At 45.1% G+C, this 12,197-nt stretch overlaps 1 protein-coding gene across 8 annotated transcripts in view; it reads right to left on the bottom strand.

The window, feature by feature from the left end:
- Nucleotides 1-5,961: 5,961 nt before the first annotated feature.
- CCDC149 (coiled-coil domain containing 149) overlaps nucleotides 5,962-12,197 on the bottom strand; it is a 100,163-nt gene continuing 93,927 nt past the window's right edge. For all 8 annotated transcript variants that reach the window (XM_067036334.1, XM_067036330.1, XM_067036331.1 and 5 more), the window contains one exon: nucleotides 5,962-8,781. In XM_067036334.1, coding sequence (XP_066892435.1) covers nucleotides 8,354-8,781 — 428 coding nt within the window. In that variant the 3' untranslated portion in view covers nucleotides 5,962-8,353. The remainder of the gene's footprint in view (nucleotides 8,782-12,197) is intronic.

Here is a 12,197-nt window from a genome sequence, read left to right as displayed (position 1 = left end):
GGGGGCCTTGGTTACTTTTTTGGTTTATTTGAGGCTTCTCTCCCCACTCGGCTATTTTCTGGGGGAATGGCAAAGATGTTTCCCAAACCTCTTAGGACTTCTCCTTCTCCCCTGCCCAGCTCTGTTGGCTGCAAGGCTCAGTCACCGATCAGCATGCCTTTGGGTGTGGCTCGCAAGAGGGAGGAAACCAGGATCACTTAGGGAAATGGGAAAAAACATACAGCTTCCTGGGCCACATGCCAGAGCTGTAGAATCCAAAGGGAGAGGAGAAAATCTGTTTGCAACAAGCTTCCCGGTGATTCTGATGCTGGAGCCGCTGGCCTGGCATGAGCGGTACACCAGCTCGCTGGGCCCAGGGGCCTCTCACATCTGCCTCTGTGGGAAGCCTGAGGTCCATTTCCCAGATGGCGGAGACAGGGCCAGTGAGGCAGTGTCCCTGGGCAAGTTATAGGGAGGTTGGTGTTGGTATCTAAAGTTGTCAGCCTTCTCCACAACCAGGACAATGCTCTTCCTGACTTCTTGATACAAAAGCAGTTGGAAGCAGTGGGGTCCAAAGGCGGGTTGGTCTTAATTAAGGCTTGATGGAGGTTCCGCCTCTCTTTGTGAAAATTATAATCTATACACAGACTAGATCAATCTTGTGTATTCACTTTCATTTATTGAATAGAAGTAGAAGAAGGGGTAGACCCACTTCCTAGCTGTGGCTTTCCCACCCTGGTTCCTCAGAGGCAGCTTCTGTTTCTCCCAGACTCTTAAGGCAGTGAGTCAAACTGAACCTTAGCCAGAAAACCATCCCCAGTGGTTATTTTTACCTCTTACTAGGACTACCTTGTTATTTAAAACCCTTTCCTTGAGCCCAAGCAACAAGTGGGAAGAAAGGCTATTGCCTGGTGAATTTGCTCCACCAACTGGTTCTCACTGGTTTTGAAACTGAGCAGGACTCTGCAAGGCCTTCCCAGGGACAGACCCCTTGTGTCCTCCCCCCACACACACACACAACGCCACCAGTTTGTATAAAAGCTCTAGCCTCCTAGGCCTTCCCCAGATTCCAGAGAGCAAATTTAATCAGAGAAGTGAGAAAATGCAGAAACAAAGGAAAACAGTCAAGCAAGACAATAACAGTCTAGTTATAAAACAAAGTCAAGGACCTTTAGTTCCTCCTCAAGTGCTATAGAGAATATCCTGAGCCATATCCTTGAGCTGTTTTGCAGATACTAAAACCTTCACCAGGTAGAAGAGGTTAACAGCATGCTGGCCACCAGCAGGTAGACCCCAGACCGGTTGGAACCAGAAGGTTGATGACTGAGATTCCTGAAACATCACCCTGTCCTCGTCACCAACCAACCAGAAGGATGTCCACGAGCTGCTCATGCACCCTGTGACCCTCTCCCTCACCTTGCCTTTAACCTTTCCCTGAAAGCTATCAGGGCTTTTGGGTCTTCTGAGCATGAGCTGCCCGTTCTCCTTGCTTGGTCCCACGTTGGGTGCCTTGCAATAAACACGGTACTTTGCTTCACCACGAGGCAGTGTCAGCAGATTGGCTTTACCGCATGTCAGGCGAGCGGTACCAAGTTTAGTTCGTAATGGTTTGAAATATTAACTTGAAATGTACGGGTCAGCACTGGAAAGGGAATTAGCAAACTGAGTCTTTAAATATCCTGATTTCACATAGAGGCATTTGCCTACCCCCTCAATTAAAAGTTGTGAAAACAAGGCAGCAATTACATAGGAACACACGATGGACAGCAATAAAGAGCCAACACCCCATCTTTGACTCTGCCGCCCAGATTATAGGTTAATTCAGGATCATCAAGGGAAGTTTGCACTTATTTTTCAGAAGTTGGCTGGTGCTTCTCATCGCTTGTCTTCTGTCTTGGTCTGTTCGGGCTGCTGTCACAAAATACTGGAGACTGGGTAGTTTATCAACAATAGAAATGTATCTCACAGTTCTGGAGACTGGGAGTCCAAGATCAGGGCATCAGCATCGTCAGTGAGAGCCCTCTTTGGGACTCATAGCCCATACCTTTTTGCAGTGTTCTCATGTGGTAGAAGGGGTGAGGGATCTCTTTCAAGCTTTTTTTAAGGCAGCAGTCTCATTCATGAGAGCTCCCCCTTCATGACTTTGGTACCCCCTACCAAAGGTCTCACCTTCTAATACCATCATATTTGGGGGTTAGGATTTCAACATATGAATTTTCGGGGGAAACACAAACATTCAGACCACAGCACTTATGTTTTTAGTTTCTCTCTTCACTACCCTTGATCCCCCCAGACTGAAGAAATACCCTCGCAGATCCGCTTCATTTCTGTCGCGTCCATTCATGGGAATGGGATTGATAAACTATTCTATGGGGCTCCAGAGCCAAGAAACAAAGAGAGGAAATAATAGAGGGGCAAATTACAGTTCACTATAAGGGCCAGGAATGCATATAGCACAGGGGCTGACAGTTCAGGCTTAGGTAGAAAGGCCTGTTTGGAACCTCAGCTCAGCCACACTTATAAGCTGTGTGACCTGAGCAAGTCACTTCCCCTCTCTGGGCCTGAGCTCTCTCATCTGTAAAATAAGACTATCACATCGGACTGTTGTGAAGATTAAATCAACAGTTACTCATGAGAGGTGTATAGCATAGTGTGAAGTCCTAAGGATCTAATGAATGGCTAAGGTCAAAAATAGCTACCTAGTCATGGATTGGATGACCTTGAAAGGTAGTGAGTGTCGTGTCACTAGAAGGATTCAAGTAAAGGCAAGGCTGCTACCCCTTCGGTTAGGAAGAAGGATTTCCACATCCATTAAGAGGCCAGCTGAGATGAATTCTATGATCCCAACTCTTGGGGGGAGGGGCCAAGATGAAGGAAAGACTGGCGCCCATAAGGGCAGGCATCTGGCTCCCACACAGAACCGGATGTGTGCCACCAGACCCTCCCACAGGACCCCATTTGGCCCCTGGAGGCTATTTTTACTCCTCTCCTCTAACAGATCTATTTTGTTAATCTTCTTATATTTGCTGTTTTGACTTCCCAGCCAGCTTGCTAATCAGTTTGCCTATTTGACTCACAGGGTTTGCATTTGTCACTGAGACTTAAACACACACTTGTTTTGATTTCTTTTTGTAAAATTAGAAGCGTTTGATGTAATGACTCTACCTAGACGCAGCTGGTAAAGTGAGAATAATGCTCCAGTTTGCACAGTTTAAACACAATGTCGACAATAATTAGAAATGCTATCTTTAGATGTTTAGGATAAGCTTTTTCTCCGAATTGCAGTGAATTTTTCTTCCAAGTGGGGCTTTTCAGTGCGTGTATATACAGAAATACTAAAAACGTAAGAAAATAGAGCAAATCAGTGAGTGCTTTGGTCAACTTGAAAGATGGCAGGAAATTAACTAACTGATTTTAGATCTGGCGTTTTTGACTGAATGCATAAAATCTTTACATTCTCCATATTTTTCACGACTAGCATATGATCTAATAATTTTAGGGATGGATTGCAAGTGATAAGTTGCTACAATATGCTAAAAACTATGCTCAGCCTAGCCTTGGCCTTCGGGGAGGGTGGGAGGAGGATAATGTAAATAATACCGATGATTAATCACCTACACCAGGAAAATTACATTTTAATTTCAGGTAACAAAAAAGATACAGTTATGATACATGATGATCATAGATCCACTAAATCAAGGTCTACAACTGAATAGAAGTTACTTTGTTTAAATCAAATTACAAAACAGCAGCTGATCTGCTTTTTTTTTTTTTTTTCTTTTTTAAGTCCGTTGTTTTAAAATCAATAGGCTATCACTGGCCTTCGCCAAGATCCCAAAATATATGCCTGGGCTCATATAGATTCCAGAAAATCATACTTGTCAGTATTATGCAAACTTTCCCTAAGAGTCCGAAAAAAATCCTCATTTGGTAAAGAGGTGTTATGAAATGTAAGGCGGCACATCTATATCTATCATTTTAAATTACCTTCAGGCTGTATCAACTTGTTTTGTTTTGTTTTGTTTTTGAGAACAACTGTAATATCGAGAGATGGGTCCTTCTTATTTTTCTGCTTATTTCTAATTAGATTCACTGCCTAGCTCTCTATTGCATCTCTCAAATGTTCAAGTTTTTCTCTGTTCAGAAAGACATCTGGAAAACAAGGAATATATTAATGTAGTGAGTTGAGGGGAATCCTTTGGCTTTTTGACATCCTAACTGAGCCATATGAAGGTACCCTCAGTATTATTAAGGAGGAAGATTGCTCCAAATGGAGGCTTCCAAAATGAAAGCAGAGGGCAGAGATGGAAGGGACTCAAATAGAGACCTTCTTCAAAGAGAAATAAGGTATCAAGTCACAGGGCTACAGAAAACAATCCAGCCAGGAGAGAGCCACAGGTTTTAGAGGAAACCAAGAGCGGCAAAGGCATGCTGTGATTTGAAAGAGACAGAAAAGGTATCCCCAATGAGCAAGTAGCTGGTCTTCTAAATTCTTTAGAGAGAAGATTGGATGTCCATTTGGAACAATTCAGATGATGAACTGGGGTGCAAATGCTCCCGGAAGGAATAACACATCCACAAATTCACTCCAACACATGAATGACTGACACTAGAACTCTTTTTTTAGAGCTTCAAGTCATGATGGTGGTGTGTGTCTGGGAGTGAGGGCACGGAAAGAGGAAAAATGATGGGAAAAAGAATTTTGCTTCCTTAAGACTGCCAACTAGAAGCAGGTTCCAGCAGGGATTGAGCTGAATGCCATCGGGGGCCTCCTAACTACAGAGGCTGTTCCAGGAGAAGGAGAAAGGGGGAGGGGGGGAGGAAGGTGCAGAGGAGGCATGGAAAGAGGAGTTAGGGATGAGAAATGTCTGGTTTACAAAAACCAATCCATTTCCACAGGCCTTAATTAAAAGAATGACAAACACTCATATGTAAAAATCCACACCTGAAGGCTCTCAGGTACAGAGCGATCACAAGAAATGCAGAGTGTGCAAACAAGCTTTCATTAAGAGACCTGTCAGCTCGGTTTCATTTATCCAGACTGTTCAGCATTCTGCTGGCAACTGAGCTGGAAAAATAATGGAAGGACAGATACACTTGAAGAGGTAAACAAAGGTGGGAACGTTTCAAGCTGCAAAATAGGACAGATAATAAAGAAGTCAGGGAATGGGAGAGATGAGATGGCATTTTTCTTAACAAACAGATAACAACTACCCCTCCCTCAACTCCACACTCATCAGTAATGCAATATTCTGGCTTTTAAAAGAAAAAATAAAACAAGAACAGACATGTGGGGTTCAGAGACAATGCTATTGGTGGCCTACTCAAATCTACTCAAATCTATTCCCTGCTCTGCTACACTTCCCAAGACCTGGTTTTGTTTTAGTGTTCACCCTTTTAGAGTCTACATGTCCAGAGACAAGGCTCCTCCCCAATTCAGAGGATGATCTTGATGAACCTAAGCCCATCAGAGTAATTTCATCTTCCTTGCTAAGGACTGTTTTAGACATAGACATGTGACATGGTCATATAGGCATGTGACAATTCTGACCAATGAAATGTGACAAGAACTGGGTTACTTGCTTTTAAAACACACACACACACACACACACACACACACACACACACACACACAGAAACTTCCTTCTGCCTTTGGACACAGATGTGAGAACAGGTGATGGCTGGAGCTGTTGCAGCCATCTTGTTAGCATGAGGGAGTAGATGACACTGAGGCAGGCAAAGCAGGGAGACAGAAACTCAGATCCTTGATAACTTTTTTGAATGAACCAGCCCTGCCTGGCATTCCCTACTTCTTAAGTTCTTGTTATGCAATATAATTCATTTCCTTATTGTTTAAGTTTCTTAAAGTGTGAACTGTAGCTGAGAGTACCCCAACTGATGCAGTGTTATCTGGTGGAGTAGGGGACAGAATGCAATACATTTTCACAATGACTCTTAAAAAGACAAAAGACAACCATAAGCAATTGCTGAAACTCTTTTTAATGTCTGTGGAACAGAAGAACCATGTTGAGTTGGGATAGCAGAGGTGGGACAGTGTCACATGTATGTACAGGGCAATGTCAAGATTCCAAAATGACAGGATCACCTCATTGGCTCCAATTCCATCTAATAACACAAGACCCCCCCCTCCCAGGCTGATTGGATACACAGAGCTTAGGTTATCGCTCCCTATGACCCCTTGCCCTGAACCCCATACTCTGGGACTCATGGCAGTTTTCTTGCCCATGATGGAATGTGTAGTTTATTAGAAGCCCTGCTTTCCAGAAGGTGATGAATGGGCCCTAAAGACATGCACCTGCCCAATTGTGTGTCAAAACCAAGAGATTTTTCTTTTTATTATCATTGTATTAAATCTGGCTGTGTTTTCCTTTGGTGGCTTTGGCGTCCTGTGCAGTAGTGTTAAACATTTGCAGAGAGTTGAGGCCTGGTGCAGCAGGAAAATGATTTCTGTGGCTGCTGGCCTGGGCAAGCTTTGCAGCTGCAGAAGCGACCTCCGTGGAGGGAAAGATGAGGGGATGGGTCTGGGAAGGGGGAGAGGCTGGAGCATAGAGGGATGAATGGGGCATTGGGGCCTGACGGGCAGGGGTAGATGTCGTGTCCTGCTCACCGGGAGCCACAGCGCTCTGACTTCAGGCGGTCCTGCATCCCGCTAGGCGATGAGGGTGAACTCAGGTGAGTGAGAAGAACGCAGCTGGAGGTCCACCCAGGGTGCATTTGGCAGAAGATGGGACCCTCTGGTCTGCACCTTGCCCTCCTTCAGAGCAAGACAGTGCAAAGTCTGATGGGTGCCACCCAGCTGGCAGAGTGATGTCAGGAGATAAATGTGGCAGGGCAGTTTTGGGGGCGGGGGGGGGGTGCGGCTGGCCACCCACGTGCATGCAGGATTCACACCTGGGATCCCAAGCCTGGTCTAAACCTCTGATTTCTAGGATGAATTGATGAATTTTCTACATCTCCCACCTTGGGAACTTCTCTTTTCCCTGCAGGAGAGTCTCTCAAAGGGGTCATTCTGGTTCTCAGGGACGTTTTGAGCTTTGGGATCTAGTTTTAGGTCTTCCTGGAGAAATGAACTGCGTTCAGCACAAAGAAAGGTTTGTCATTTGATGAGGCTTCAACGTGCTGCAGCATCAGATGCCGCCTAGAAAAGTTAATTTTATCCCTAAGGAAAGAAGCAGGTGCGGGTGACCACTCTCTGCTTTCCCACTCTTGGAGCTTGAACTTGGTTCCCTAGTCCTCTCACCTCCCCATCATTACAAAGGCTGTAATGGCGTTACTTTGTTTTTCCCTTTCTCTCCACTCTAGGGCCACGAGCTCTGTCTTTAAAACCCCAGTAGCCAGCAGCACAGAGGGAAGCAGCCGCAGCATTCTGTTGGAGGAGTGATGCTAGAGGTTTCAGGTGGTGGGGGGATTGTGGGTTGGCCCCTAAGCAGCTATAGCTTGCCCCAACCCTACAGGACCATAAAACCATAAAACCCTATATGTAGCCTGGGATGAAGGGAGAGAACCAACATTCCCAGGTTCTGGCTCTCATCTCATCTCAGAAACAAAATGTCAAAACACCACTGGAGTCCCCCCCGATCCTCCCTGCGTATCCACAGCCCACCCCCCTCCCCCTCCCCCCCTCCCCAGTCACTCCAGGTCGATTAATCCTCTAGAATTACAGGCTGGAAAATTCAGCTCTAGTAGTCAGCAGACAGGTCTCAACAGGGGCTGTGGATTTCAGACCAGAAGCCTAACCTTCTGAGCCCACTTGAGCCCCTTTCTGCCTGCCAGTCAGTGCCACTACAGCCAGCGCTGCAGGCAGGATGCCAAGAACACCCACGCTGGGAGGTCCTACCGGGCCCTGACGTGATGGAGAGGAGCCGGGGGCCCCTCTGGACCCATTGTGCTTAATTACACCTTACTCCACAGCCTCCTAATCATTGCAAAGATGGGGATCTGATTAAAAACCCCAATCCGTTTGAAGCCCCTCCCATAATTTTGATCGATAACTTTAAACGCAAATAGAAAACCATCTTATCTCTAATAAAACAAGTGCTGACAGCAAGACGGATGTCGAAAACCAGCCATATGGCTGACACGATTCCGTGCCTGGCCATGTTCACAGCGTGCAGCTTCCGCAGAAAGAGATGACACTGAGAAGCTTGAGGACCCGCATTTAATAAATCGAACTGTGCTGGCATCATCAGAATATTCACAGTTTGCAACAGGAGCTGTGTGTCCTTTTCCACTTGCAGACTTGGAGGTGTTTTAGGAGAAAGTGACTTCGCTGAGCTGTTCTGATGTTTAATTCTTTACCGTCCCGGGTGCCTTCGATGTGTCATCATGCCTGACCTCTTTCCCCTTCAAGTTTTCATGGTGTTCCTTTTACCTCCACTCTCTGGGGTCTCTCCTTGCCATCTTCCAGGGTGGGAGCTTCTGCTGCAGGCTGGCTGGACTCGGCAGAGTCCGGGCAAGGTTTGGGGCACGACCCATTGGCGGCCAGGCCCGGCGGGGATGGCGCCATCTTGTCCCTCCGACTCTCCACGGAACTCTCGCTTGTGACCCCTTCTGGTTTGGCAGCTGCCTGCTCCTCTGCCAGGTTCACGATCTCCCTTCCAAGCCTGTTTACTTCTTCTTCCTCAGAAGGTAGCTGGGGTAATGAGGGATGAAAGTGCTTGCGTTGGTTCCTGTGGCTCTGATTTGCTGGGGAGCTAACGGCGGGCCTCCCAGCATCCTCCCGCACCGTCAACGCCTCGGCAGCGGCACGACTTTCATCTCGTTCTGGCTTCTGAGCCTCCCCTGAAAGAGACCAGGGACAGCATCAAACCTCTGGCTGGAAGTCAGCCCTTAATCCCGCTCTCCTCCCAACCTCGGGCCCACTGCTGCCGGGCCTCCCACACAGAAAATGCTGCTGAAGGGAACACAGGACCCACAAAAAAGAAAACAGCCACTCTGGTGATTCCTGTGACATTAATGGAGGGAAAGGGATCACGTGGGCCATGTCTGTAACCCCTCCTTTCCAGGCGCCTGCTTCGCTCTCTGACGGTGGTTCCTTGTGCCCATGAAATATTTAACCTGAGGACAAAGGTTTTGTAGGTTCTGTAGCTCAGGGAAGATCTGGGGCTCTTTAGTAATGAAAAGAGGTTCTGGCTGCTCTCTGTGTGGGAAACAGAAGGAGAGTTAGGGAGGGATTGAGCACCTCCACCCCCATCTCCATCAGCATCATTCTTGGATGCAGACCACTTGTGCTTTCTTACTTTCAATGAACTGCTATATGCAAAAGCAACTTCAAGCTCCCTACCCCACCTCACTGAACTGTTCTTTCTAAAATGGTACAACAGAAATTCTCTAGCTGCAACTGGAGGGGAATGGGAGAGAACATGGGGCCTTAAGGGCCAGCATCCAGCCCCCATTTACCTATTTGCTTGCTCTGTGATCAGGATGACCTGTTTGGCCTTCTTTTTTTTTTTTTTTTTTTAACATCTTTATTGCAGTATACTTGCTTTACATTGTTGTGTTAGTTTCTGCTGTATAACAAAGCGAATCAGCTATACGTATGCATATATCCCCATATCCCCTCCCTCTTGCGTCTCCCTCCCACCCTCCCTATCCCACCCCTCTACATGTACACAAAGCACCGAACTGATCTACCTGTGCTATGCGGCTGCTTCCCACTAGCTATCTATTTTATATTTGGTAGTGTAGATATGTCCATGCCACTCTCTCACATCATCCCAGCTTACCCTTCCCCCTCCCCCTGTCCTCAAATCCATTCTCTACATCTGCGTCTTTATTCCTGTCCTGCCCTTAGGTTCATCAGAACGCTTTTATTTTTTTTTAGATTCCATGTATACGTGTTAGCATACAGTATTTGTTTTTCTCTTTCTGACTTACTTCACTCTGTACAACAGACTCTAGGTCCACCCACCTCACTACAAATAACTCAATTTCGTTTCTTTTTATGGTTGAGTAATATTCCATTTTATGTGCCACATCTTCTTTATCCATTCATCTGTCAATGGACACTTAGGTTGCTTCCATGTCCTGGCTATTGTAAATAGAGCTGCAATGAACATTGTGGTACAGGACTCTTTTTGAATTATGCTTTTCTCAGGGTATATGCCCAGTAGTGGGATTGCTGGGTTGTATGGTAGTTCTATTTTTAGTTTTTTAAGGAACCTCTATACTGTTCTCCATAGTGGCTGTATCAATTCACATTCCCACCAACAGTGCAAGAGGGTTCCCTTTTCTCCACACCCTCTCCAGCATTTATTGTTTGTAGATTTTTAAATGATGGCCATTCTGACTGGTGTGAGGTGATACTTCATTGTAGTTTTAATTTGCGTTCTCTAATAATTAGTGATGTTGAGCATCTTTTCATGTGTTTATTGGCAATCTGTATATCTTCTTTGGAGAAATGTCTATTTAGGTCTTCTGACCATTTTTGGATTGGGTTGTTTGTTTTTTTGATATTGAGCTGCATGAGCTGCTTGTATATCTTGAAGATTAATCCTTTGTCATTTGCTTCGTTTGCAAATATTTTCTCCCATTCTGAGGGTTGTCTTTTCATCTTGTTTATGGTTTCCTTTGCTGTGCAAAAGATTTTAAGTTTCATTAGGTCCCTTTTGTTTATTTTTGTTTTTAGGTGGTGGGTCAAAAAGGATCTTGCTGTGACTTATGTCAGAGAGTGTTCTGCCTATGTTTTCCTCTAAGAGTTTTATAGTGTCTGGCCTTACATTTAGGTCTTTAATCCATTTTGAGTTTATTTCTGTGTATGGTGTTAGGGAGTGTTCTAATTTCATTCTTTTACATGTAGCTCTCCAGTTTTCCCAGCATCACTTATTGAAGAGGCTGTCATTTCTCCATTGTATTCTCTTGCCTCCTTTGTCAAAGATAAGGTAACCATATGTGTGTGGGTTTATCTCTGGGCTTTCTGTCCTGTTCCATTGATCTGTATTTCTGTTTTTGTGCCAGTAGCATACTGTCTTGATTACTGTAGCTTTGTGGTATAGTCTGAAGTCTGGGAGCCTGATTCCTCCTGCTCCATTTTTCTTTCTCAAGATTGCTTTGGCTATTTGGGGTCTTTTGTGTTTCCATACAAATTTTGAAATTTTTTGTTCTAGTTCTGTGAAAAATGCCATTGGTAGTTTGATAGAGATTGCATTGAATCTGTAGATTGCTTTGGGTAGTATAGTCATTTTCACAATGTTGAGTCTTCCAATGCAAGAACATAGTATATCTCTCCATCTGTTTGTGTCATTTTAAATTTCTTTCATCAGTGTCTTATAGGTTTCTGCATACAGGTCTTTTGTCTCTGTAGGTAGGTTTATTCCTAGGTATTTTATTCTTTTTGTTGCAGTGGCAAATGGGAGTGTTGCCTTAATTTCTCTTTCAGATTTTTCATCATTAGTGTATAGGAATGCAAGAGATATCTGTGCACTAATTTTGTATCCTGGTACTCTACCAAATTCACTGATTAGCTCTAGTAGTTTTCTGGTAGCATGGCCTTCTTTTTTTCAGATACAAAATGAGGGGCAGGACTCTCTGATGGCCCTTCCAGACCTAACAAGCAAAAGAGGCTCTGCATGCCTGGGAAGCACTTGGGGAGTGAACTCTTGGCACCCAGACATGTGTGTTCAACACTAGATCCTGTGGTTCCCAGAAGTCAAGGCAGACCTTGACTGCTGTCCCCACACCCCAGGCCTCTAGTTCTGATATAGAACTGGCTTCAAAAGAAGCCATTTTCCTTCTCTTAAGTCCTTGTAATGACCATAGAAATTTCCCAGGGACAGACATTCGACCAAATCTTGTATATACTCTAAAGCCTGTATTTAGTCATGGACCACTATGTATTACTCTCCTAAGAGCTCATTGACTTCAGTAAGTATTGTACCTGAAAATGAGACCATTACTTGTGCTTAAATGAAATTCACCAATATGTAAATGAGTGACTAAAGCAAGTCTTGATGTTTAGAAAAGTAACGATTCAGATCTGTTCAGCCAGGATAACGTGTGTTAGTTCCTAATCGGTTCCGGTGCTCCTCCTGCTCCAATCCAACCTATCAGGAGAGGAACCTTCCCTAAGGCTTTGCTACTAAAAGTGGGGTCCCTGGACCAGCAGCAGTGGCATCACCTGGCAGTTTGTTAGACATGCAGTATCCTATCCCAGACCTACTGGTTCAGAATCTGCATTTTAGTAAGATTGCAGGCAATGT

The sequence above is a fragment of the Kogia breviceps genome, chromosome 6 (genome assembly GCF_026419965.1).
Source record: "Kogia breviceps isolate mKogBre1 chromosome 6, mKogBre1 haplotype 1, whole genome shotgun sequence".
Lineage (NCBI taxonomy): Eukaryota > Metazoa > Chordata > Mammalia > Artiodactyla > Physeteridae > Kogia > Kogia breviceps.
This window is presented reverse-complemented; position numbering and strand designations above follow the sequence as displayed.